The sequence below is a fragment of the Manduca sexta genome, chromosome 28 (genome assembly GCF_014839805.1).
Source record: "Manduca sexta isolate Smith_Timp_Sample1 chromosome 28, JHU_Msex_v1.0, whole genome shotgun sequence".
Taxonomy (NCBI): Eukaryota; Metazoa; Arthropoda; class Insecta; order Lepidoptera; family Sphingidae; genus Manduca; species Manduca sexta.
This window is the reverse complement of record NC_051142.1, coordinates 312,858-336,147: the sequence shown is the minus strand read 5'-3', so window position 1 is coordinate 336,147 and position 23,290 is coordinate 312,858. Positions and strand designations below refer to the sequence as shown.

General features: G+C 39.2%; 1 protein-coding gene across 2 annotated transcripts; it reads left to right on the top strand.

Annotated features, from left to right (window-relative positions):
• Positions 1-490: 490 nt before the first annotated feature.
• Positions 491-23,290, top strand: LOC115451702 (receptor-mediated endocytosis protein 6 homolog). Of its 2 annotated transcripts, none has more exons than XM_037444356.1 (31): positions 491-1,088; positions 7,013-7,236; positions 8,136-8,303; positions 8,478-8,690; positions 9,151-9,334; positions 9,716-9,910; positions 10,129-10,241; positions 10,453-10,593; positions 10,855-11,081; positions 11,459-11,579; positions 11,863-12,004; positions 12,298-12,404; positions 12,652-12,757; positions 12,902-13,025; positions 13,198-13,301; positions 13,672-13,776; positions 14,040-14,104; positions 14,307-14,424; positions 14,686-14,783; positions 14,873-15,496; positions 15,689-15,819; positions 16,218-16,395; positions 16,792-16,903; positions 17,146-17,381; positions 17,513-17,658; positions 17,935-18,024; positions 18,201-18,315; positions 18,654-18,801; positions 18,974-19,087; positions 19,294-19,458; positions 19,819-23,290. In XM_037444356.1, exons 1-30 carry the CDS (start codon positions 795-797, stop codon positions 19,438-19,440), a joined length of 4,890 nt encoding a protein of 1,629 aa, XP_037300253.1. In that variant the 5' UTR covers positions 491-794; the 3' UTR covers positions 19,441-19,458; positions 19,819-23,290. The 2 variants fall into 2 exon arrangements, with proteins under 2 accessions (XP_037300253.1, XP_037300252.1); XM_037444355.1 differs by having other exon boundaries at positions 15,686-15,819.

The window sequence follows — 23,290 nt, the reverse complement described above, 5'->3', positions numbered from 1 at the left end:
TCTAACTTAGTAAGTAAAGGATTGTTAAATTCACAATAAGCGGAGTGCTCCTTCTTTCATTATTAGCATAGTTTTACCATTAAGTCTTGCCGTAAACAAAAATCAGTCAATTCAACACGTACCATACATGTTGCACTAGTGATTCAAAAACAGTCATTGTTCTTATGGCAAATATTTTACTTTGTTTAGTATTTATATTAAACGTATTAATCGTTACGATAGAATTAATTTACATATGTATTGTAATTATAGATGTCAAATACGATTTTTTTGATGAAGGAGCTCGTTATATTCTTGTAACATGTATTGCCCCCTTTAGAAAAAATAAAATTTGAAATAATATTTCATTTCGTTTTCGTTAAATGTATAAAATATACTGTTATACATGTGTATGAAAAATTATACTCTGAATAATTACCGTTGCAATAATCCTCCGTTTCATAAAAAAAATAACACGTAACTCTTTGGGTAATATAAACTGTATTTCATTCGTTGCGTTCACTCATTTCTTTTTCGCGTTTCTAGCTTTTTGTCATACTTTCTGAAGATAAGAAAACGAGAAAAATATTGTAGGCGTTAACAGGAAATTAATTCTTGTGTAATAAAAAATACAATATTTGATAAACAAAATAATCCGACAAATTAAAACAATCGCGCATTAAATACACAAGTTGTACAATGAACTAAAAAAGTGTAAAAAAACTTGTTTCCGTGAAGGCGAAATGACGTGAAAAATATTTCATAAACATTAGTTGCGGACGAAATGTGTACATAATTACGTATTACCGACAAACATGATGCAGTCAACGTCGGAAGGGTGCATGAATATCGCTGAACTAGCGAACCAACTGAGACGCGAGAAAATCTTTATCAATTCGGAGAGGCAGCTGTTGCAGAAACTGAACGAAGATGTGGAGAAACGAGCCATGGAACTGCTGCAGGTGTCGTGGATCTGCTCCCAGCAGCGGCAGAACCTCACCAACCTGATCACGTCGCGGTGCGAGGCCGAGTCCATCGCCGCCTGCCAGAGGGCTAGCCTGCTCGAGAGAACCACTTTTGTGGATGCTTTCAAGGTTCTCAAATACAACGTAAGTTACAAATGACTTGTTATTTTTAGTTGAGGAGAATTTTTATTAATACTTGCTTTTAGAAAACCATTAAAGAGTCTCAATTCGTGAGATTCTGTACAAGGGAAAAAAGAGAAAAACCTGTTAATTACATATTGTTTTTTAATTTCTTTGATGGTGATGTAAATAGTGATTCAACAAGCATGTGAAGTTTCACATCCACCCACTTTTGATGAATAATATTTGCATATGAGTAATGTATTGTACATGCATAGTTCAATTGTTACAAACAATAAATTATTATCACATAAATGTAAATAATCGTAAAATCAATATTAGTTATAGCATTTATTAAATATAATTCCAATTTAAATTATCTATCATAAATTTTGTTGTCAACATGGTTTTAGTATCCTTTGTTTTTTTCATACATTTGCCTAGTAGTAAAATATTTAAATCAATATTGGCATGATGAATGTAAACACACATCATGTCTTTATCCTTGAAAGGGTAGACAGAAGTGCAACCAGGGCAGTCATTATTTGCCATTTTTGTTCTGTCCTATGGTGTGTTAGTGCAAGCATATCGCCACATTGGGCACAAATTTCAGACTCCTGCTTAATACTGAGTACAAAAATCCAATATTACCTCAGATTTATACTCAGGATTTGAACCTGGAGCCTCAAAGTGGTGTCATATGCCAAAAGACACTAAAGTAGACATAAATTTTGATATACTTACAACTATTTGTTGATTATTATTTTGATGCTAAAGATGTTGTAATAATGAGGCTCAAAGAAAATCTTTTCAAAATAAGTATATGCCATATATGTTATGAGTGCCATTATTATTTTTTAAATCAAGTAACCACATATCAAGAATTCAATGTTACTTAACAAACATTTCAAATTTGTTATTTATTTTGTTGAATGGCTTTACATTCTTGTTCAAATTACGAGGAACATAGCAAAACATAAAAAGATGGCATACCTACCTAAAGACTAAATAAAGCATGTATGATAAAAACTTCTACTGTTGCTAAACACATATTTCTTTTATTGTACATATTATTCTTAATCCTTTCAAATTCCTCTTCAAGATCTATGAGCAGCAAAATAATCACTTAACTAATCAATTGATTGTCAACTAATAATCGTCAATTGATATTCTTTGAGAGCAAGGAGTTTGTGAGCAAAACATAAAGTCTATTTTTTATTAACAGTCTGATTATACATGGCATGATGCTTACATGTGAAGGCATCTGATAATTAATAGTTCCACTTTTTACATAATAATGTCTGTAACTTAATTTAATTTACATATCATGCAGGTCATTCTTATGACCCCAATTTACTCTTTTACAATAGTGTCAAAAGGTTAGCTCAAGGGTGGTGCTAAGAGATCTTTTGAGACCAATTAAAAAGCAACTGTGATGCAACGGTATTACAATACAAAATTGCATGCACAAAATAAGAGAAATCAAATGTTTGCTCCGTTCTTTGATTTCAAGGTTTCAGTTTGTTGTTATGATTTCGTACATAGTAAGTAATTAAGCGGTTCAATTTGAAAATTAAGTATCCTGTTTGGATGTCATGTGTCAGGACCAAGTAATTAATACCAAAGAAGATAATCCCAGTTCACAGGGTTTTTTGAGTGTACATGAGAAAAATCCAGGTTTAAATCTAAATGTGTTCGGTTAATAAGTCCTGAGCAGTATCATGCAGTGCTTTGTATACTGTGGCGGCCCAAATAGTATACAGCGTCATTTAGACAAAAGGAACTGTGCGATTAATATTGATAATTAAGAAATAATGCCTAATAATCACACTGGATGGCGATAGACAATCCTGAATTGCGGTAGCAGAATTTGCGCAACGCGCGGTGTACTACATAATATAATATCAGCCCTGTATTATATACTGTCCCACTGTTGGGCACGGGCCTCCTCTTCTGCTGAGAGGGAATAGGCCTTAAATTCACAATGCTGGCCTAGTGCGGATTGGTAGACTTCTCTACCCTTGAAAATTCCTATAGAGAATTTCTCAGGTATGCAGGTTTCCTCACGATGTTTTCCTTCACCGTTAAAGCCAGCGATAATTCACAAAGAATACACACATTATTCTTAGAAAAGTCAGAGGTGTGTGCCCTTGGGATTTGAACCTGCAGACATTCGTCTTGGCAGTCCGTTCCACAGCCAACTAGGCTATCGCCGCTAATAGTATACTATATACTGCCTCCGAAAGGGAACCATCGAAGGCGCTGCGGCCGGTCAGGCGCAACATCTGCGTGTCATGAAATCGTTCCCTTCCATAGAGGAACGTAACCATCTGTCTCTTTACAGTGGCGGCAACCTACACGCCGCTACATAAAGTAAAGTTCGGGTAGCATTACTGTTTATGAGCGGTCGTAATGCTGATCATTACGCATGCGGCTGTATAAAAAAGCCGTCATTGCCAATAAAAAACAAATCTCGACTTTCAAAATGTTTGTATCATCCCTTGCTTAGATACAATATGAGGCTTTTAAGCGTTTATAATTACAAAAAAAATAATATCAAAATACACAATAACTTATCTAACATCTGGTTATAGGCATAATGTTGATCTCATATCTCAGATAATCTTTATCTCCATACAGATCATTGATAATGGATATCTTAATCTGCTTTACATTTTTGCTATGTAGCAGTTGTAAATCTATATTTATATATAAAGCTGAAGAGTTTCTTTGTTTGAACGCGCTAGTCTCGATAACTACTAAACCGATTTTGAATATTTTTTACAAATGGGAAGTTACATTACTGCTGACTACTGAGTGCTATAGGTTAGTGACTAACTTTTGCTCGCGGCTTCGCCCGCGTTATGGAGTTTTCCAGGATAAAAGTCAGTCAGTCACCTTCTAAATATATATAACTCAAAGGTGACTGACTGACATAGTGATCTATCAACGCACAGCCCAAACCACTGGACGGATCGGGCTCAATTTTGGCATGCAGGTAGATGTTATGACGTAGGTCTCCCCTAAGAAGATTTTGATAAATTGTACCCCTAAGGAGATAAAATAGGGAATGAAAGTTTGTAAAAATCTTAGATTTTCGACTGAATGAACTGAAATTAAAGATTGGAGCTACGATGTTGAAGACGTTCGCTTAAATAGAATTTTGATAAATTCAACCCCCATGGGGATAAAATTAGTTTAAACCAATCAGTACCGGGAAAATATGTAGCAAGATTTTTATCATACAGTGGACTTTTATCCCGGAAAACCCCTTCACGCGGGCGAAGCCGCGAGCAAAAGCTTATTGAGTTATATATATTTAGATATGATTTGCAGATCTTAATTTCTAATATAATAATATGATCGCAGAAACGTGATTCCAGTGTAGACAGATACGTAAATCCATAGACCCAAGAGATAGGAGAAAAAAAGAAATGCTGTTACCTATTGCCTAGCAGTGCGACATCATGTTCGAGGGCGAGCGTATAGAGGAATAGAATATTTTAAATAAAATGAAATAAAACTGTAATTAACATGAGCCACGAAACTTGCGTGTTCAGCGACGGAGGATATGTTTTAAAATCATTTATTTGGCTATGGGAACGTGACAAAATGGCTCTTGATTGCAATACAGTACAAGTAAAATTAAGAAGCCCTCAACCACAACAAACCAAAATAACATTTTGGAGCAAATAATAGTGTTGTTGGCTGAGATAAATATCTCTTGCCAGTCGACTCTATCTGGCAGTGGCGAAGGGTGAAATTTTTCAAAAGGGAACCCGACACAACCATAATATAGGTACTAATATGCATAAATATGATCTGCAAATCGTTGAAAGAAAGAAAGAAAGAAAATACGTGTATTGCGGTAACTCACACTATACATAAATTATAAGTATTAACAGTAATTATACCTAATTATAGTCATTTAAAATAAAAGGAAAAAAACTTAACGACAATACTAAAAGTCTAACAGGTAAGCAATGTGTACCGTACCTATTGAACAGTGGTGTGAGTGGTTCTACTAATAATTAAATTTGACATATAATGCGAAAGGGAAGCCGGCAGAGATCCTTTCATTAGATTTCATTTCCTGTTGTAGGAAGGATGCCGGCATATGTACGAAACATAAGCAATAGATATTATTTGCTGGTGGTAGGATATATTTTATATCAGCCTGGATAGAGACCAACGTACACAAGGTGTTAAAACCCGCCAGAGTGGCCACATAATAGTGTCGCGTTCCGGGATTAGCAATAGGGTATATCCGGTTCCAACAGGCGGGGGTAATTGTGTCGACTGCCAAGGGGCAATCTCTGGTCAGTCGACATTCTATTAGACCCCAGTTAAGTTACCATCAAGTGCAGTAGGGGTCACTTTGGCGTGCACATATAAAAAAAATATTGAAAATATTTAGTCAAATAACTGTTCCACAACATCACGATTGTTTTGAAGTCATATCCAAAAGTAATAGGAATGCTCTATTTGTTAATCGAAATACGCAAATTCCACGCATAGCTATCGAACGAAGTACAAATATCATACCTTTTAAGGTAAGCTGATGTTGAAACTTGCAAACATTAGAAAGATGATAGCGTCATTAGGCTCTCAGGCACGCCGCTGTTCCTAATATACAAACAGGACGGCTGTGACACAGCGTGCATATAAACAATGGAGGTAATTCACACTCTGTGACTGTTTTCTTTCATGCACCATGCGCGGAATGCGTTACAATGTTATATTATTTATACCTTGTTACACTATCTACATTAATATTTGTATATAAAGTATGTGGGTACGTTTGTAAGACAATATTTATCACTATCCTGCTATTGAGATCAGGTTTTGGGACTCAATAGAAGGATATATATCGCTGGCTTACTATGACTAGATTGTATGTTATTTTATTTTTTTAGAAAAATTAGATTCGAAATTTTCATGTTGGTAAAATACATAAGACAAATCATGATTCCATCTTTAGTTATATCTCTTTATTGGATTTTTTGATGAAAATATGAAGTTTATGTGAGATTGTATTTGTGCATAAAATATAATATAGAGTCTTTTAATAGTGAATCAGCGATATTTACGACACTCACGTGTGTATTCATTGTTATTTATTATCGGTTGCGACGCTATAATGTCTTAAGTAAACCTCCATACAATACACATTATAATTCATAACTCTTTAAAGTAACCCCTATCGTTAGGCAAGACAACGGAGCAAATTTTGGCAAAGCTAATACTTTATACTTTTGAAACGATTAGTAGCATTCATTTTACATAGTATTCATTATATTATGTACAGACATGTTGAACATAGAAGCGATAAAAATAGTTACATTGTGATTAATGGGTCCTTCCAATTACAATATATTTGGGGTCGACTTGAATGACATGGCCAAGGTCATTGGATATAGGTGGAACTTTTTTGAACACAAAACTTTCGTACTTTCATAGTTGTATAGGTTTACCGCTTGACCTAGTTTCTATTCAATACCTATACTTTTTCTATCCAGTATTTATCGGGGTGGTTTGATACACATCGTTCTTGACGATAAGGTTGCTTCGTTTGTTACGCGTATTAAGTAAGATTCTATTTTATATTCCATAAGGGTCAATATAGGGCTACCTCATCTTGTGTTGCTATTTGTCTGAGCAAGTAGGTGATGTTTTACATAACGATTTAAATATACTTTTTTTTAATAAGAGAATATCAATATAATATGTTTCCTAGGTGAACATTTTATTACACACAAATGTCGGGATATACCTATTAATAAATAATAAAAATAACAAAAACATTTATTGGACACGATACACCAAGAATACACTTTTACAAGAAAATCTAAAAAGGGACATAATATATAACAAGCACGGAAGACGTAGTATAAAGACAAACGAACGAACAATTCTAGATATACTGATAAAATATTTTTTTATAACAGGAAGCAATAGCCCTCGGCGAACTGGTAGGATGGCTGCGCGACACGCCGCGCCTGGTCGCGCTGTGCCTGCTGCTCGGCGAGGAGCACATGCCGCCGTCGCTGCCGTCGACCCTCGTGGCCGGGCTGTACGGCAGCTGCCGCTCCGCCAACGACAGGACCAGGCTGCTCGCCGTGCTCAGGCTGCTGATCAAGCATCAGCTGGCGACCTCGAGCGATCCTCGGAAGTAAGTTATTATTTTTAAAGGATGTCTGTAAGCTATTTATTATTATGGCTGGGCAATAGACTGGAGTCTATTAAAAAGTAAAAGTATGCCTGTTGTTGATTATGTATTTTTTAAATATAACGTAGTAAGTACTTATTATGTAAAATAATGTAGGTTATAAATTTCTGTAAATTGAACACATTTATGAATTTTGGTCAAAGTTATACTAGATTATAATAAGACGTTGTTGGTACTAGCAAGTAGGTAATAAACTTTGAACAACGCATTTCGTCATATGTTTCACGACATACAAACTCTAATCCGAGAAATATTTTCGTAATCACAACTTTCACAAAGATTAATCTTTGTGCATGAAGGACCAAGGTATTGCAACGGTTAGTGTAACATTAAATTCGCGCTAAAAATATTTATCGTCAAAATGTCATAAACTAGCTACTGCTGAGCTCTGCCCGCTGGAAAATGTTTTTCCGGGATAAAAGTGGCCTATAGTGCTCAGGAGTAATACAGCTTCCCATTAGTGAGAAAAAAATAAAAACCGGTGTAGTAGTTCCTGAAATTAACACGTACAAACAAACAAACTTAAGTTTATAATAGTATAGATAATGAGGAACAATTCTGTCATACCTGTATGTAGCGTAACTTTAACCGTTTACTCAGCGTACGTAACGGAAGCTTTCAAAAGATATACATAGTTTTTACCCGTTTTAGCAACATTTTTCATAGATTCTCTGCTCCTATTAGTCATAGTGTGATGTTAGTTAGCTTTCCTCGATAAATGGGCTATCCAACACTTAATTTTTTTTTCCGTTTCGAATCAGTAGTTCTTGAGATAAGCGCGTTCAAACAAACAAACTCTTCAACTTTATATAATAGCATACATATAGATTCGTTCTGTCTAGGTTGTTCAGGACGGGCAAGTGCGCGTTCGCGTCCATGTACGCGGTGTTCCGCGACGGGCACACGCCTGCGCGACAGTTCCTCATCGCGGCGCTGCACGCGCCCGTCATGGCGGTGCTGCACGAGGACGAGTTCTTCCTCGACATAGACCCCGATAAGGCCATGGAGAGGTCAGTGCATCACTTTGTTAGCTAAACTTTAAGGACGAACACACTTCTTATTACCTTCTATACCCATTTTTTCATTCATGATTATTACTAACAAACGAGCAACTTGTTCGTCTCGTCATCATTATTATAAAATCGTGCAACTATGGGTAATAATACATTTAAAAACCCACACAGATTCTCAGCAGCGGATCGCCTTAAAAAATTTGGTCAGCCGAACAGCGCGGACTACGCTTCTAAAGTGGCCCGGTACCGCAAGTGGACGATACAGTCGCTGTACAACCTGACGAGCAAGTTCATCGCGTCGCTGCGTGAGAACTGGCCGCACTTCCCGGCCACCATCGCCTGGATCATACAGCAGATCGTGCACTTGCTCAAACAACATTCCAGGTGAGTAGCTCACTGTAGGATTATGGCTATGGATGATTATATAGAATGATTTGGCTATGTGATCGCTTTAGCAGTTCTGTGGTATTTAGATTTGTAACCACAGTTTTTGGATTTCATATCTGGGTTGGATGGCCATAAAGTATATTACCGATTTTAAAACAAGATAATCTAGTCCGATTTCATACATACACATCATACCGTCATTTTCAATAAAAGATCTCAATCGCTTTTTGATCTATGTATTTCAAAAATGGACCAATCAGAACAAAGTTTTATTGACATGCGACAAATGACTTATTTTGATTGGTCGATTCTCGAAACCGGATTGAAGATTTATATTGGGGTCGTTTATAGGAAATAGCTGTTAATTATAGTACTCGTAACATAAAATAATTATTACATGTACCAGGCAATCATAACTGTTAAGAAATATTACATCTAACGCTTTACTATGTACCAGGACATCAGAGCGCGAGCTGCACGCGATATGCACGGAGCTGGTGCTGAACCACCTGATATGTCCCGCCATCGTGAACCCGGAGGCGCACGGCGTGGTGGAGGTCACCGTGTCGTACGTCGCGCGGTTCAACCTCATACAGATCGCGCAGATCATTCAGATGCTGTGCCTCGCTAAGTACCAGGAGGTGAGTGTTCTGATCTTGATGGTTATCTTTATCCGTACTTATAAATGTAAAAGTAAGCCGGTCGTTTTTTACGATTGAATCACATAACCGATTTCGATGACATCTGGTTTGCAGATAGTTTGAAATCCTGGGAATGGGATAGGCTACATGATCCCGGGAAAATATATAACGGGTCTTTTATCCCCAAAATACTCGCGGGCGAGACCGCGAATAAAAGCTACTTGTTTATATGTTGTTGGTGTGATGAAAGTATGTCTGAAATTGTTGATCATATGCTTTATAGAAATAAGAATCTCTTGAATATTCCAACAGACCGTAGAGGATTAAATACTTGCAAATAATATTAATTCAACAGTTTATAAAAAGTCTGTTTTTTCGTAGGTGGAGCCAAAAGTGCGCGACCTATACACGAAGTTCGACCGCTCGTGCGTGTGGTCGCTGGTGGAGGCGCTGACGGAGGAGGCGATGGCGCCGGCGAGCGCCGAGGCGGCGGGCTCGCCCGCGCCCGCGCCGCGCACCGACGCGCCCGTGCGCACGCCCGCCGCGCTCTACACGCACCACGACGCGCATCTACTCGTGAGTCACCCTGGCCCCGAAGCAGTAGACTCGTCCTCGAAAAACTTATTTGCGCGGGCGGAACCACGAGCAAAACCTATCGTTAAAGAAGTGCATTTCGAAAAGCGAATTCGTAAAACTTTAATATACCAGAAACCTGTTTATGCACAAAAAATATATACAATTAGCATATTTTATGCTGTTTATGCTACAACAGCACATGACTTAATTCTCTTCAGATTACCTTCCTGAGGCGCATATCGTCCAAGTTGAACAACAACACGCAGTCGGCGGCGTCGAGCGAGGATCAATCCAGCAGCTCCGGGGCCGGCTCCGAGGGAGCTGACTTTGGGTAAAAATACCTTTATGATTTTACATGGTTGCTGTTTCACTCACGTCAATGTCATACCCGGTAATCAGTGTATTTTTTATGTATAATGGAACAATAGGATTGGAATTCAATCTCAATATGAAAATAGGCTAACTAGTGAGGAGAAATGGACTTTTTCCTATCCTCTCAGGAGTAAAGACAAATACTTGATATTAATGTTATGTGTTACCAGTGGCGAAGCTAGCGGCGAGGCGGTCGCTAACGGCGACCTGGGCGCGGCTCGACTGGCAGCCTCGCTGCAAACCATGGAACCCAACTACAGAAGCCGGCTGCACGACTTACTCAAGAAAATGCCCGACTTCACCAAATACAAGTATATAATTATGTTCATAATATTTTTTTTTAATGCTGTGATATTGCCTTAAAATAATAGTATATCGATCTTTGCGGCTCGTAATACATTGGACATGCTTACCGTTCTTTACGCATGCGTGTCGAGTCAATGGGCGCTCGGGTACAATTCGAGCATGCAACCCGTGTATAAATATATCGTGTCGAAAATTTAAGAACACAAGCACAGTGTAAAGTAAAGTCTGAACCTAACATATCCAAAAACTCACCTCATTGTTACCAGACCCTCGGAACCAAAGGATCCGCCAATCGAGAACGGCCACACGAAGAAGAGCATCCTTGCGAAGGTGCCCAAGGCGCGCATGTACCGCAGCGGCAGCTCCAACTCCTCGCTCAGTGCGGCTGAAGATAAACCGGTCAACGGCACCGGGGACAGGGAGGAGTCGACCCTGGAGAGCCCCGAAGTGCTCATCATCAAGCTGGCTAACGTCGAGGAGCATGATTATGTAGGTGGGTGATGAGGTTGGATATTATCGTTTTTGATGAAGAGTTTCTTGGTATAGGAAGATTTTGTTAAAGGTAAAGGTACCAACCACCACCTCCGAATGGGTATCGTTGGAGGGGCCGCGGCCGGTGAACTGTAACATCTGCCTAACTGGAGATCTTCCCTCTCTATAGAGGAACATAACTATCCGTTCCTATACTGTGGAGTCTACATATACGCCTCTACAGAATAAAGAAATAAATATGTCTGGCAATTTTACTGTTGCATTGCGATTCAAATCTTGTGATTGTCGTATACTCTATAATTTCCCCCTACAGTTAACTTTTCAACACAGTGCGATAAATGTATTTTAGTTTATTCCTTAGTATTTATTACATTATAGGTCTCATCCCCGAGTCCAAAGTGCTGGAGTGTTACTACGGCGGTTCTGAAGGCGACGCGGACGACACGGCGTCAGCGCTCGCCGTCGCGGGACCGGGAGCACCGGTGCAGAAGAGAACCAGGTAATGTGGATATTTTGGAGAGGCTGGCGTCATTGTGTCCACTGGCGAGAGATAACCACGTCTAGTTAGTCAATACTTTTATTGAATGAAACTTAACTTGCCTCCGGAGCAGTTGAGTCACTTTGTCGGATCTGTTTAATATTTTTTTATTTGCAAATATTTTTTTTGATATTGCAATATATAATTACTCCAGTCGCCACTCTAGTATCACTCCTATTTATCAAGACTTAAAGATGAAAGTTTAAATTAATTTCTAAATTGAGTGAATATTGGTTGCTTGTAGGTTCTCGGTGTCGCACGACGAGGTGTCGTTGGGCAACACGTCAGACAACCTGGAAGCAGTCTCGGAGGCGGCCTCGAACCACAGCGTCACGTCCAGCCTTGAACTCGAGACTGAGGATCAGAACGACAACCTTTCCGATATGGTAACTATACTGTATTTATAGTATACTGTAAGAAATGGAGATAAAGAGTATTTATGGTTAGAAATGTAGACTGGTATATCAAAAAATAAAGGCCGTATGTTTTGATTTCTCTGATAGAGTAAATCATGTGTGTTATGGATATATTTCCCATGTAATTTTAATTTAATGTAATTTGATATTTTATGTCAACTTATAAAATCAGAAATGATCAATATCCTACGGACTTAAGGAAAATTTGAAAATTCAGGTCAAATAACATATCATTTGGTGTATACATAACAACTCACTCGTAGGTGTCGGCGAACGTGAGCGGTCGCGGCAGCCCCAACATCTCGGGCCGCGAGACGCCCTCCTCGCAGGTCACCGACGGGGACGCCGCCGGCGACGCGCAGCCGCGCCGGTGAGGCATAGACAACAATTATTTCTGTCATTTCTATTGCTCGATGGACCACTTCGGTCGATTTTATTTGAAAATTTCAATTTCAATTACTTAAATATTATTTTTGTTTTAATAATAATATTTTTTTTTCGAGTACTCCGAATTTTTATAGAAATATTACTATGATAATCACATTTAAAAAAAAGATAAACATAAAAAAGCTTTAGATAACTTTATGTAATTTTATTAAAAAATACTAATTCAACAGAATGCCACAAAACGCACCAGTGAATCAGACGGGAAGCGCGCGTGCGAAGTTACTCAAACAGACCAGGAACGACATCGAGGACAAGTTCTGCAAGTTTGAGATTAAGGTAAACAACACAAACAGATAATCATAGACTATGTGCACCAATTCTAACATATCCATAGACAATAATTATTGCTGCTGAGTTGCATAGAGTACTAGGCGACCATGAAAAGTAAGCTAATGCATTAAACCCCGTCATTGTGTACAGAAACTTCTGGAAGGCGATGAGACGATTAGCATAATGTCGGACACGTGGAGCACCGACGTGCTCGCGTCCGACTCCGAGACCATCGGCGACTCGTGCGACCACACACAGATACAGGCCAACCAAGGTAGTGTCAGCAAATCAAGTTAGCATTAAAATACCCAAAGAAAACCAATACTTTATCAATTTCATAGCCTAAAGTAACCTTTCAACCAATTAGAAGTACATAAAATCAAGTATCATGGCTTTAAACCTTAATGGAAATGATTTAAAGTTTAAATTGCAATGTGTTCAAACAGGTGCGAGCACTAGCAACACGATCGCGCCGGACGTGTCCGAGACGGCGAGCGAGTCGGCCTGGAGTATGGACGTGCTCGCCTCTGATAGCGACCGTAACACTGAGGTAAGGCAACAATGTAAATTCATCATCATCATCACCATCAACATTGTGATCATCATAATTTTCAGCCTTTAGAAGTCCATTGTTGAACATAGACTTAACTATTACTAGGCCAGCCTGGTATAATGTAAATTATTCTAGTGCACCTAGATATTACGTAAGAGATCATCTTACCATTCGCCAATGATTTGGTATTGATAAGATTTAAACTGATATTCATACATTCTAACTTCGAAAGCAATTTTTTTTTTTATTATTTTTACATTTTTCCAATAATAAACAAACAAGAATACATTGAAATGAAATGAGTTTTATCTACGAAGGCACGATTTCCACATCAATTGTTGTAGTGTAGTATTTTGTGTATACGCAGGTGGACACTGACGACTGCGTGTCGGTGGCGGCGCGGTCGGACACGTCGTGGCCGCGTCGGCCCTCGCACCACGACGACTGCGCACACGTGCGGCAGCCCAGCCAGGTATACACACTAGTCGAGATTCCACAGATATACTCTAATACAGCGGGTTAACATAATAATTTGACTAGACGTCATAAATAAACTCCCTCTAAGTAGGCAACGGCTTGGCTGTACCTCTGGCATTACAAAGTCCGCAGGCAGCGGATGCTGCTTTCCATCAGGCGGACCGCTTGCTCGTTTGCCTATTAAGGCAATAAAAAAAAAGTCACTGTCGGGATGCGCGCACGCAACCATGTGATAAAAACTAAGTGCTTTTGTTACAGAATGGTAATTTCAAACGGCCGGATATTGGCAGTCCACGTCACACGTCGCGTCCACTGCCCAATAGGTAAGATATTAATTAGTTTAAATTATATCATTCAATTTCTAAACTAACCTATCATACATCTACATAATATTTGGAACTAACCACCAAATGAATAACATTATCTTTTTGAGTAGAAGTAAAATACTTTTTCAAAGTTATATATATTTAAATAGAAACCAGAAATAGTCGATACATATAGTTTAATATTGAAATGTCTGTTCAGATCTGGTGGTGGATACCTGACTGCGACGGCGACGCTGTCGCGCGGCGGAGAGCTGGATCTGCCGCACCACGCATTCGCCATCGAGAACCGCAAGAGCATACTCGTCAACGGATATCCGGTTAGTGTCCTTATTGAATATTTTACTGTGTAGTGATGAGGAAAAGTATATTATGAATGTAACTATCTAGATTCTGTAAGACTATGGGGAATTATTCCATTTAATTAAAAAGTTACCTTGACATCGACACCAAAGTACGATCATCTTATGTTTAAAATATTAAGGAATGATACAACAAAATCATATTAAAAATGAATGTGACTAAAGATATCGAGTTTTTGATTGAAATCTATCATCCATTCACACATATTTCACCTGTAGGTGATGACATGCTACGCGACATCTGCTCCTGAAAGCCCGAGCACGTCTGCGCCAGCGGCTTTGCCGAGCGACGTGTTTGATTATGTGCCCCGGAATGGGTTCGTATAACTGAATTACTCATAATAACCTCTTTTATACTCGTATTTTTATTTCAATAACAATATGATTAATGGCATCTTTATAACAGGACGTCAGCCCAAACGGAGTCAACCCTGGACGCAAACAGCCAGTCGGACGCGACCAGTCAGTGGGTGGACGACAGCTTCCCCGCCGCGCACCACTCCCCGGACCGACCATTCCCCTCCACCTCCAAATATGACCTGCCATCAACATCCAAACCATACGACGACAACGACATGGACCGATCCAACTCGAGCGAGAGTTCATTCAACGCCCTCTCCGTGTCTCAGTACGGGCGATTCGATTCCGGTATCGATACGGAACGACCCGAGGCCGAGTCTCGGTCGACGATTACCGATCTCATGACTCGAATGTCGTCGGCCACTATATCGACGTCGAACTTGGTGAATAACTTGACGTCGAGGATAGGCGTCAAGTCGGAGATGCGCACGAGCATTGTGAGCATATCTTCTTCACGAGTGGAGAAGAAGCGCGACGCGGGGAACATGTCGCTGAGCACGCTGTCGGTGAACAGCGCGGGCACGTCGGTGTCGGACAAGAGCTCGAGTCAGGATGTGAACTCGGAGAACGTGACGGAGCGGCGCGTGAGCCCGCCGCCCGTGAAGGTCGCGTCCACCGGCGCCATACCCAAGAGCATCAGCTTCGATGCCACCGCAGAGAAGGCGCAGAGGTCAGTATATTTTTTCAAAATCTGCTTGCGCTAATGGATTGCGATTCATATTTTCAGCCATTTCTTTGTGATAAAAATTATGAGCAAAAATTGTAAGAAAAAAATATTTTTGGTCAACCTCAAAACCTATCAGATAATGAAGAAGCAGTTTTTAAACCTCAGTGCTATAGTCTGTGCGGTTTTAAACAGAAGGCGGTTGGTGGGCGAGGATGGTCTGGTGGGCAACCTGGACGAGCTGAAGAACAACGTGAAGCGCTCCGGCGGCAACCTGCTGCACAAGATCAAGATGTTCCGCCAGAAGGGACGCTCCAACCAGCAGAGTGGTGAGCATGCTTTTGCTAACAACTGCATCATGATCGAGGGTGACAATGCCATTTAATTTTCCTTAATTTTTTTTCAACCGACAAGTTTCTCGCATGATGTAAAGTGTTACAGCTGCTGATAAAAAGCAATTACGAAATTACGTGGTACTGAATTTAAAAATAACAATACTCGAATGATTCTAACAAGATATAAGTTTCATATGCCCAAAGTTACCATTGCATTAAATTTTCTTAGAATCTGTACAGCAGTATAAGCATTAGCTAACCATGAGGGAAAATTTACTAATTAGACAACCTCCACTGGATACAAAAATTGGGATTTGCAACCATAAGCTGAGTACAGCAATGAATATATACAATCTAATATTTAGCATTGGATAACGTATTGTCATTGTTAGACATCAAGCTGCCCGAAGAGGAGTCTCGCAGCGACGACGGATGTCGCCTCGAGGGCAGTGCGGAGAGCTCGGAGGACATCCTCGCCAAGTACCGCCGCAAGAGCTCCACCGACTCCAACGCGAACAAGCGACGCACCCAGCGCCGCCTCTCAGACCTGCCCGATGCTGATATGGAGAGGTGAACATAAATGAGTATTTTTTTTAAATAAATGCGCGTTTCCAAAGAGTTTGAATTATATTCTTTTTTGACAAACATTAGGTTGTGATTGAAATAAAACTATTTACAGATTTTATCGCAATCCGATTGGACCGTCAAAAGCAAAAAAAAGTAATTAAATTGCATAATTATAAAATGTACCAACACCTCAGCCCGCACTGTCACCATGAAGGCTGCAAAGTCTTCGAAACGTGGGAAAAAAATAATAATATATTTAATTATTTAAGATAATCCCGATAAAATACGTAAATAGTTTTATTTCAATGTTTAACATTCGTTTAAACCTAAGAAATCATTAGGTTGTGATATTACGTATATATAGTTTAAATAAATATTCAATATTATTTTTCGGTTTAGGAGTGAAGGAGTGGTCGACCTGAACGACCCTGAAGTGTTCAACAGTATGAAGCGTAAGCTGCGGATGATACTCTCCAATTCAGATTTGCATTGTGCGGAATATGTACCCAATGTGAGTATATATTTTATTTTAAATAACGTTTGCTGAAGCGTTTTTAATACTATAGTCGATTCTAGAATATTGCGCAAATAATAAGACTCATTATGGCAGTATGGCACATATAAGCATAATGTTATAGAATAGGTATTGTCTTTGACTTGTTTGTGAGAATTTTAGAAATCATTATTATGCTGTGTCGAGATACATTCAGACTGTTATTAATATTTGTTTTTAAAGTGTAAGTATGTATGTAGCGCTGCACGAGCACGTCGCTCGGCGCGTGGGTGCGCGCGGCGGCCGTGTGCGCGGGCGGCGGCGAGGGCGGCGCGGGCGAGGTGGCGCGCGAGGTGGCGCGCTCGCTGCCGCCCGGCCCGCTGGCGGCGCGGCTGGCGGCGGCGCTGCGGGCCGACCTGGCGGCGCGCCGGCCCTACGCCACCTACCTCGCCTCCTGCCGCGCCGCGCTCACGCACACGCACCACGCGCTCATCGCGTACGTACACTGCACTTTATCACATACAAAACGACCCGTGTACGTCTCCCATACGTACATGATTTTTCTCGTACTTGTCCTACTAAATTAGTCGATGCGTGCTCACCATGATGGTTGCATAAATTGTGCAGTCAGATCCGGTCGGTGCGCGGCGAGTGCGTATGGTGCGCATGCGCGGCGGCGAGTGCGCGTGCGCTGGAGCAACTGGAGCGTGGGCCGGCGCTCCGACATCTCGCGCACCGGCACCGTGCGCCGCATCTGCGAGCCAGGCCACCGGGTAAGCTTGTTCCATAAATTGTTTATGAAGATCTACTAGGCAATCTATACGCCCAAAATTCCTAAATAAAACCAGTGTCACCACAAATTTAGCTTGTAACACCAATAAACTGAGTGTTTTTACTAAATCCTACTACTATTTTTGAATTTTTGCCAACTGAACCAAGGCTTCTAAACCCAAAATAAACCCTATTCACTCACGAGTTATACAGAGAGCGTTAGTAACAATCCCAAGTACTTAGTTCTTATTTATGGTCATATCTCTCTTTGTCAACAGATGGTGAGTTGATGGACGAGAAGGCTACAAGACTGACCGCTAGCATAAAGGCCATTACGGCGGAAGTAAAAGCGGATCCCTCGTGGGAAGGTAAGTTCCTTCTCCCTCTAAATACCGTATTATACGACTGACTATATTATATAGCCGGTATTTTTTAAGAAATCTTAAGTATTTATTTTTATAACCATAAAAAAATGATTTAATACATTTGTTATGTACTAATGGACATGGTTTTTTGGGACTGACTGTTTTCCTGTTATGTAAAGGTGCATCGCCGGCGTTGCTGGAGATGGTAGAGCTGACGGTGGAGCGCGCCGCGTTCGCCAAGCTGTACCTGCACGTGCTTTTCCCCAATGGGGACGGCGACATCGCACGCGACCAGTGAGTTATCATTATATAGGGTGATTCAAAATATAGGTATTAAAGGTGATTGACAACATAGGTATACTTTTTAATCCAAAGAGGATGGTTTGTTGGCTTATTAACATTTACAATGTAGTTAGAGTTGATTTTTTCGGTTTTATAATATACAGGGTGTTACAAAGAGTAGGTATAATTTTTTAAACGTCTCTCTGTTAACCCTCTGGTTATCGATAGTTTATTAGTACTAAAAATATTATTCTTCACACTTTTCAAGTAATTTATTTTTGAAATTACTCATGGTGTTTTATAAAATCGATATAATTTTTAGTGATGTTTGTGTGTGTTGTGTGTTGCAGGGTGTTGAGCGAGCACATCCGGCGGCTGTCGCAGTGCACGTCGGCAGCGCGCGCGGGCGTGGCGCGCCGGCACGCCTGGGCTGCACCCTTCGCGCGTGCGCAGGTGCATCTGCGGCACCTGCCCGTCTACCGCGCGCCCAGGGACAAGGTACCGCACACTACCGCACCCTATCGCGCCACCAGCGATCATACAAGTCAAACTGAACCTCACTTGTTTAACAGTTCAAACTAGGACGATAATGTACAAAATAAATATTAGTCAGCCTTAAATATACGCTATAATAATACAGAAAAAGTTCTAAAAATTACATTTATTTTAGCTGTCATGCATAATGCGCTGCGTGACATCCATCATGGCGGTGCTGAGCCTGACGGAGGGCGCGACCCCCTCGGCTGACGACCTCACGCCAGTACTCGTATACGTTATCATCAAGGTACGTAAAAAAGGTGTAAATTGTGGGTTAGGATATAAAAAAGGAGATGATATAAACTGTTACTGGGACAAAATAATTGAATGGTAAAGCTTTAATATTACCGAAAAGAGGAAATAGCCTTGCTCCCTCTTTGTCGGCTCATAATCGTTTGAATTAAGGCGGGCGTCCTTACGCAGTCCCAATCGTTGATGATGTGGTGGGTGCAGGTGAACCCGCCGTCGCTGCTGTCGACGATCGAGCTGGTGAACGCGGCGGGCGGCGCGGCGCTGCACGGCGAGGCGCTGTACTGGTGGACGCAGTTCTGCGCCGCCGTCGCCTACATCAAGACCATGGACTACCCGCCGGACACCTAGCGCCCGCTCGCGCGCCCGGTAACTAACGCACACACACACACACACACGCATACTATATATGGAGATATCTAAACTTTAACTTATATTGTCTTAAGGTTATATAGAAATGCAATTGTTGAACCTACCAATAATTAGGGTCTTATTTTTTTTGACAGCCCATATTATTTTATTTGATCGATCGGTTGACATGACTTGTGTTCTTAGACTCCAGACTGTTGGGGTATCTATTCAAAGCAAGAGTTATATAACGAGGTTGGACAAGAAATAAAAAATCTATTGAAACACTCGATGTACTCACATATCTGTTTGCTTTTATGTCTATTTAATTTTTTTTATGTCATAATTTTTTTAACCATTTCAAATTCATTTTCTAAACAGAGTGCTGCGCGTGTCATCGAGTCAAAATTAATCAATTGGAACGCACCATCGCGGCGTCACTCCGTGTAACGCGGTACCGCACACGTATACTCGCATCCGACGTGGTGCGTGTACCGCCGCCGAGCCCGCTGAACGTCCACCACGCTTCGTGCGACACATATTTATTTTATTACAAATTGTATATTATAAGCGAAAATGTAGCGAATTAACCGCACTCACTGATTATGCTTAATGTTATCGATAAGTATCTAAGCCTATGATATTGTTTTGCGTTGTAGATTTTTTTTTTTTAAAAGCATTTATCGTAAGTGTAAAAATATTAAGCATTTCGTCGTATAATCAAGCGCAAAGTAATGTAAATTGTGGATGTTCAGCCTTATATCGGTGTAACTTAAGTCATTATAATCGGCAATTAATTCACGTAGAAAATATGTATTCCAAAGGCGCCATTTTTGTATAAATGAAGCAAAGGTTTTTGGCTGTATAAATCGAGTGTCCATAGTCTGATAATATTATGTGTAAATTCAAATAACTTGACGTTTTAAAAATAGAATCAAACATAGCGGCTTTAGGATTTTACACGTATATGCTAAAATGCGCAAACGTAATATTAAATCAGGTAAGCTTTACCGTATATATATTTTAAATTATAGCCTACATATTATTCATATAATTATATGTGGTGTGTATATATTTTTCAAAGTATACGGCCCCTTGAGATTCTAAATACTGAAGGCCTAAAGTTTATAACAATTAATCTCTGTTTACATGGTTGTATATTAGAACTCATCTCGGTAGCGTATATGGAGGAATTTAATTAGTAACGACTAATTTAAACGAAGCATTGCGATGTACTATTCAATATAAAAAAATACTGAATACTCAAAGATTTTTTCCAGAAATAAACTTTTTTTTAATTTATCATCGATGTGTTAAGCCGCATTTACAGTTTTCAATAAATGATTCCAATTTCAAACTTAATTCTGATCCCATGAATGAACCAATCGAAATAACTCATTTGTGAGAATGTCAAAAAAACCTTTGTTCTGATTGGTCCATTTTCGCGATAGATCGCAACAAGCGATTAGGATCGTTTATTGAAATAGGCGGTTAGACGGATCAATTATTGTTAGCGATAATAGTATGCAATCATAGCTTAAAGGTTACCGCGTTGGAACCTGGGAAATCGTGAAGCAACACAATTCCATTCTGACCACTCTATTTGGTAGATATTCAAAAGACGATAACTATTAGCAATAATTGCTCTGTCTAAATAAGGCTAGCGGCTTAAAATTGTTCCAACGGTCCGTGTGAATAGTGCATAATACTGCACAATTGTATAGATGAAACTGAATGATGAAAAATTTGAATAATTTTGGCAGCAGTATCTGTATATATCACCATTGCAGTCCTTTTGATGGTTATTTGGAATGTTTTCAATGTGGTATCGCGTAGGCTTGCCTATTTAACCTACTTATTATCTGGGAATGGGGAATATTGCTTTAATTTTATTGTTGGCGTGCCAAAATATGGTTTAAATGATGCCAACAGGGTCATTTCTATGTTAAGGCAGGGAAGGCAATAAATTATGTTACATACTTTCGTGTGGGGGGTCTATTCATAATTGTACACATTACTCTTCTAGATTCGGGCCTGTGAATAACTAAATTTATTTATGTTTTTTGTAGTTGCTATATTTTATATAACAGGGAAGAGAGGGGAAAAATGGTATAGTGAAGTTAATTTATACTTTATATTTCGTTAATACTTTGTATTTTATTTAACAAAACAAACAAACTTTGTATTTTTTTGTTTTGTTTTGTTTAAAAGATTATATTTGTTCTTTATAATGACATGCTAAAATCGGCAAGCCTATGTGAATATCGTGAAGAGTGTGTCACGTCTTTTTTTATGAATTGTGGCGGTAACGCGGAGATTTATATGCAATTTTATCGTCAAGTTTATGAATAAGAAAAAATATTATTGTTTCCCAAAGATATTATCAGGTTTGAAAAAAAATAGAAATTCTTCAAGCAAAACTTTAATTCCTAACTGTTTTTGTACTTGAGATTCGATTTGATCATAGAACCTAACTAATTTATGCGCGCTACTTCCGATCTGGGATCCAAAATTACTATCATATTTGTTCAGCTCATCCAAATCAGCATTACTACTGTACTTAGACTAAGATGCTTATCCCGATTGTAGAGTTCTATTATTATATCTATAACAGTTCAATTAGTATCTATTGCCTTACAAATTGGTTGTACCACAGATCGAAAAACTCGAGGTCTGAATGGGTCTTAGCTGTCGTAATTTTGCCGCTGTTTATAAAGAACCATTGTAACGGGCTATATATGTTGTCATGTGCACTAAACGAATGTCTGTGATGTTAGCGTCGATATCGTGTAGAGATGTGTATTTTGAAGTGTCAGTGATAGGTAAGTATAAGTGTAAGGATTACTCGATTCGTTTCGTAGTTGACTAATGTGCGTTAGAGAACTATCAGGTTACGGCTTATAAATAAAGTCCATTTTTCATTGGCAAAAGATAATTGTACATATTTTCGAAAATTATTTCAGATTTAATGGGGGATGAATTCCCCATTCTACCCTCTCGATCCGCAAATGAAGACATTTTCCTTTTCTTGTTTCAAAATCTCTTTGTCCTTACTCTGTCTTTGGGTAAAAATCTAATTATTTGTTTTACCAGTGGTTAGTTAATTAAACACGTGGAAAGTGACCTCTAGTGTTTAAGTTATTAAAGACCCCATTTTGAAGCAAATCATTAACTTCTCATATTGTTGTAGCGGTAAGCAATATTTGTTTTATAAAGCGCACCGGTTTATTTCGCACCACCAAAAGACATAGCAAACTAACTTAGCGTGTAAAGCTGAAATCATAACACTAGTTTGTAATTCACCAAAATATTTTTATGTATGTAACTATACGTATGTATATCACAGATTGCGGACAAGAAATCTCCAATTGAGCGTTTTGGATGGGAATTATGTATGGACTAATAAAATATGTATGGATTGTGAGATCGGAATTGTTTTGAAGGTATAAATAAGTTGTTAATGAATACAATATTAAAAATATTATTGAAACTTTAAATCTAAAATTATTTAACTTAAGATACCTCGGCGTAATTATTTCAATCATTTGGACAGCACAGCGGCTGAAACTAAACAGTCAATACAATATCAGCATTTAAAAATATTTTTTGTTAGTTTACCCGATCGTAAAAATACTATTTTTAAATTTCTACCTTCAAAATGATTATCTGTAAATTGTAACAGCATTGTTCCGTATCTTGCCTAGATTTAGAGTGCAGTGTATATCCAATGTAGCGTTTTATTGTATTTAAGCAGCCACTAGTGGCGTCGGTTAGCGATAACAATAGGTACATCCTAATGTAATCCGAACAATGAAATTATATTTAGCAATAAATAATCATGGTTATTATTTCA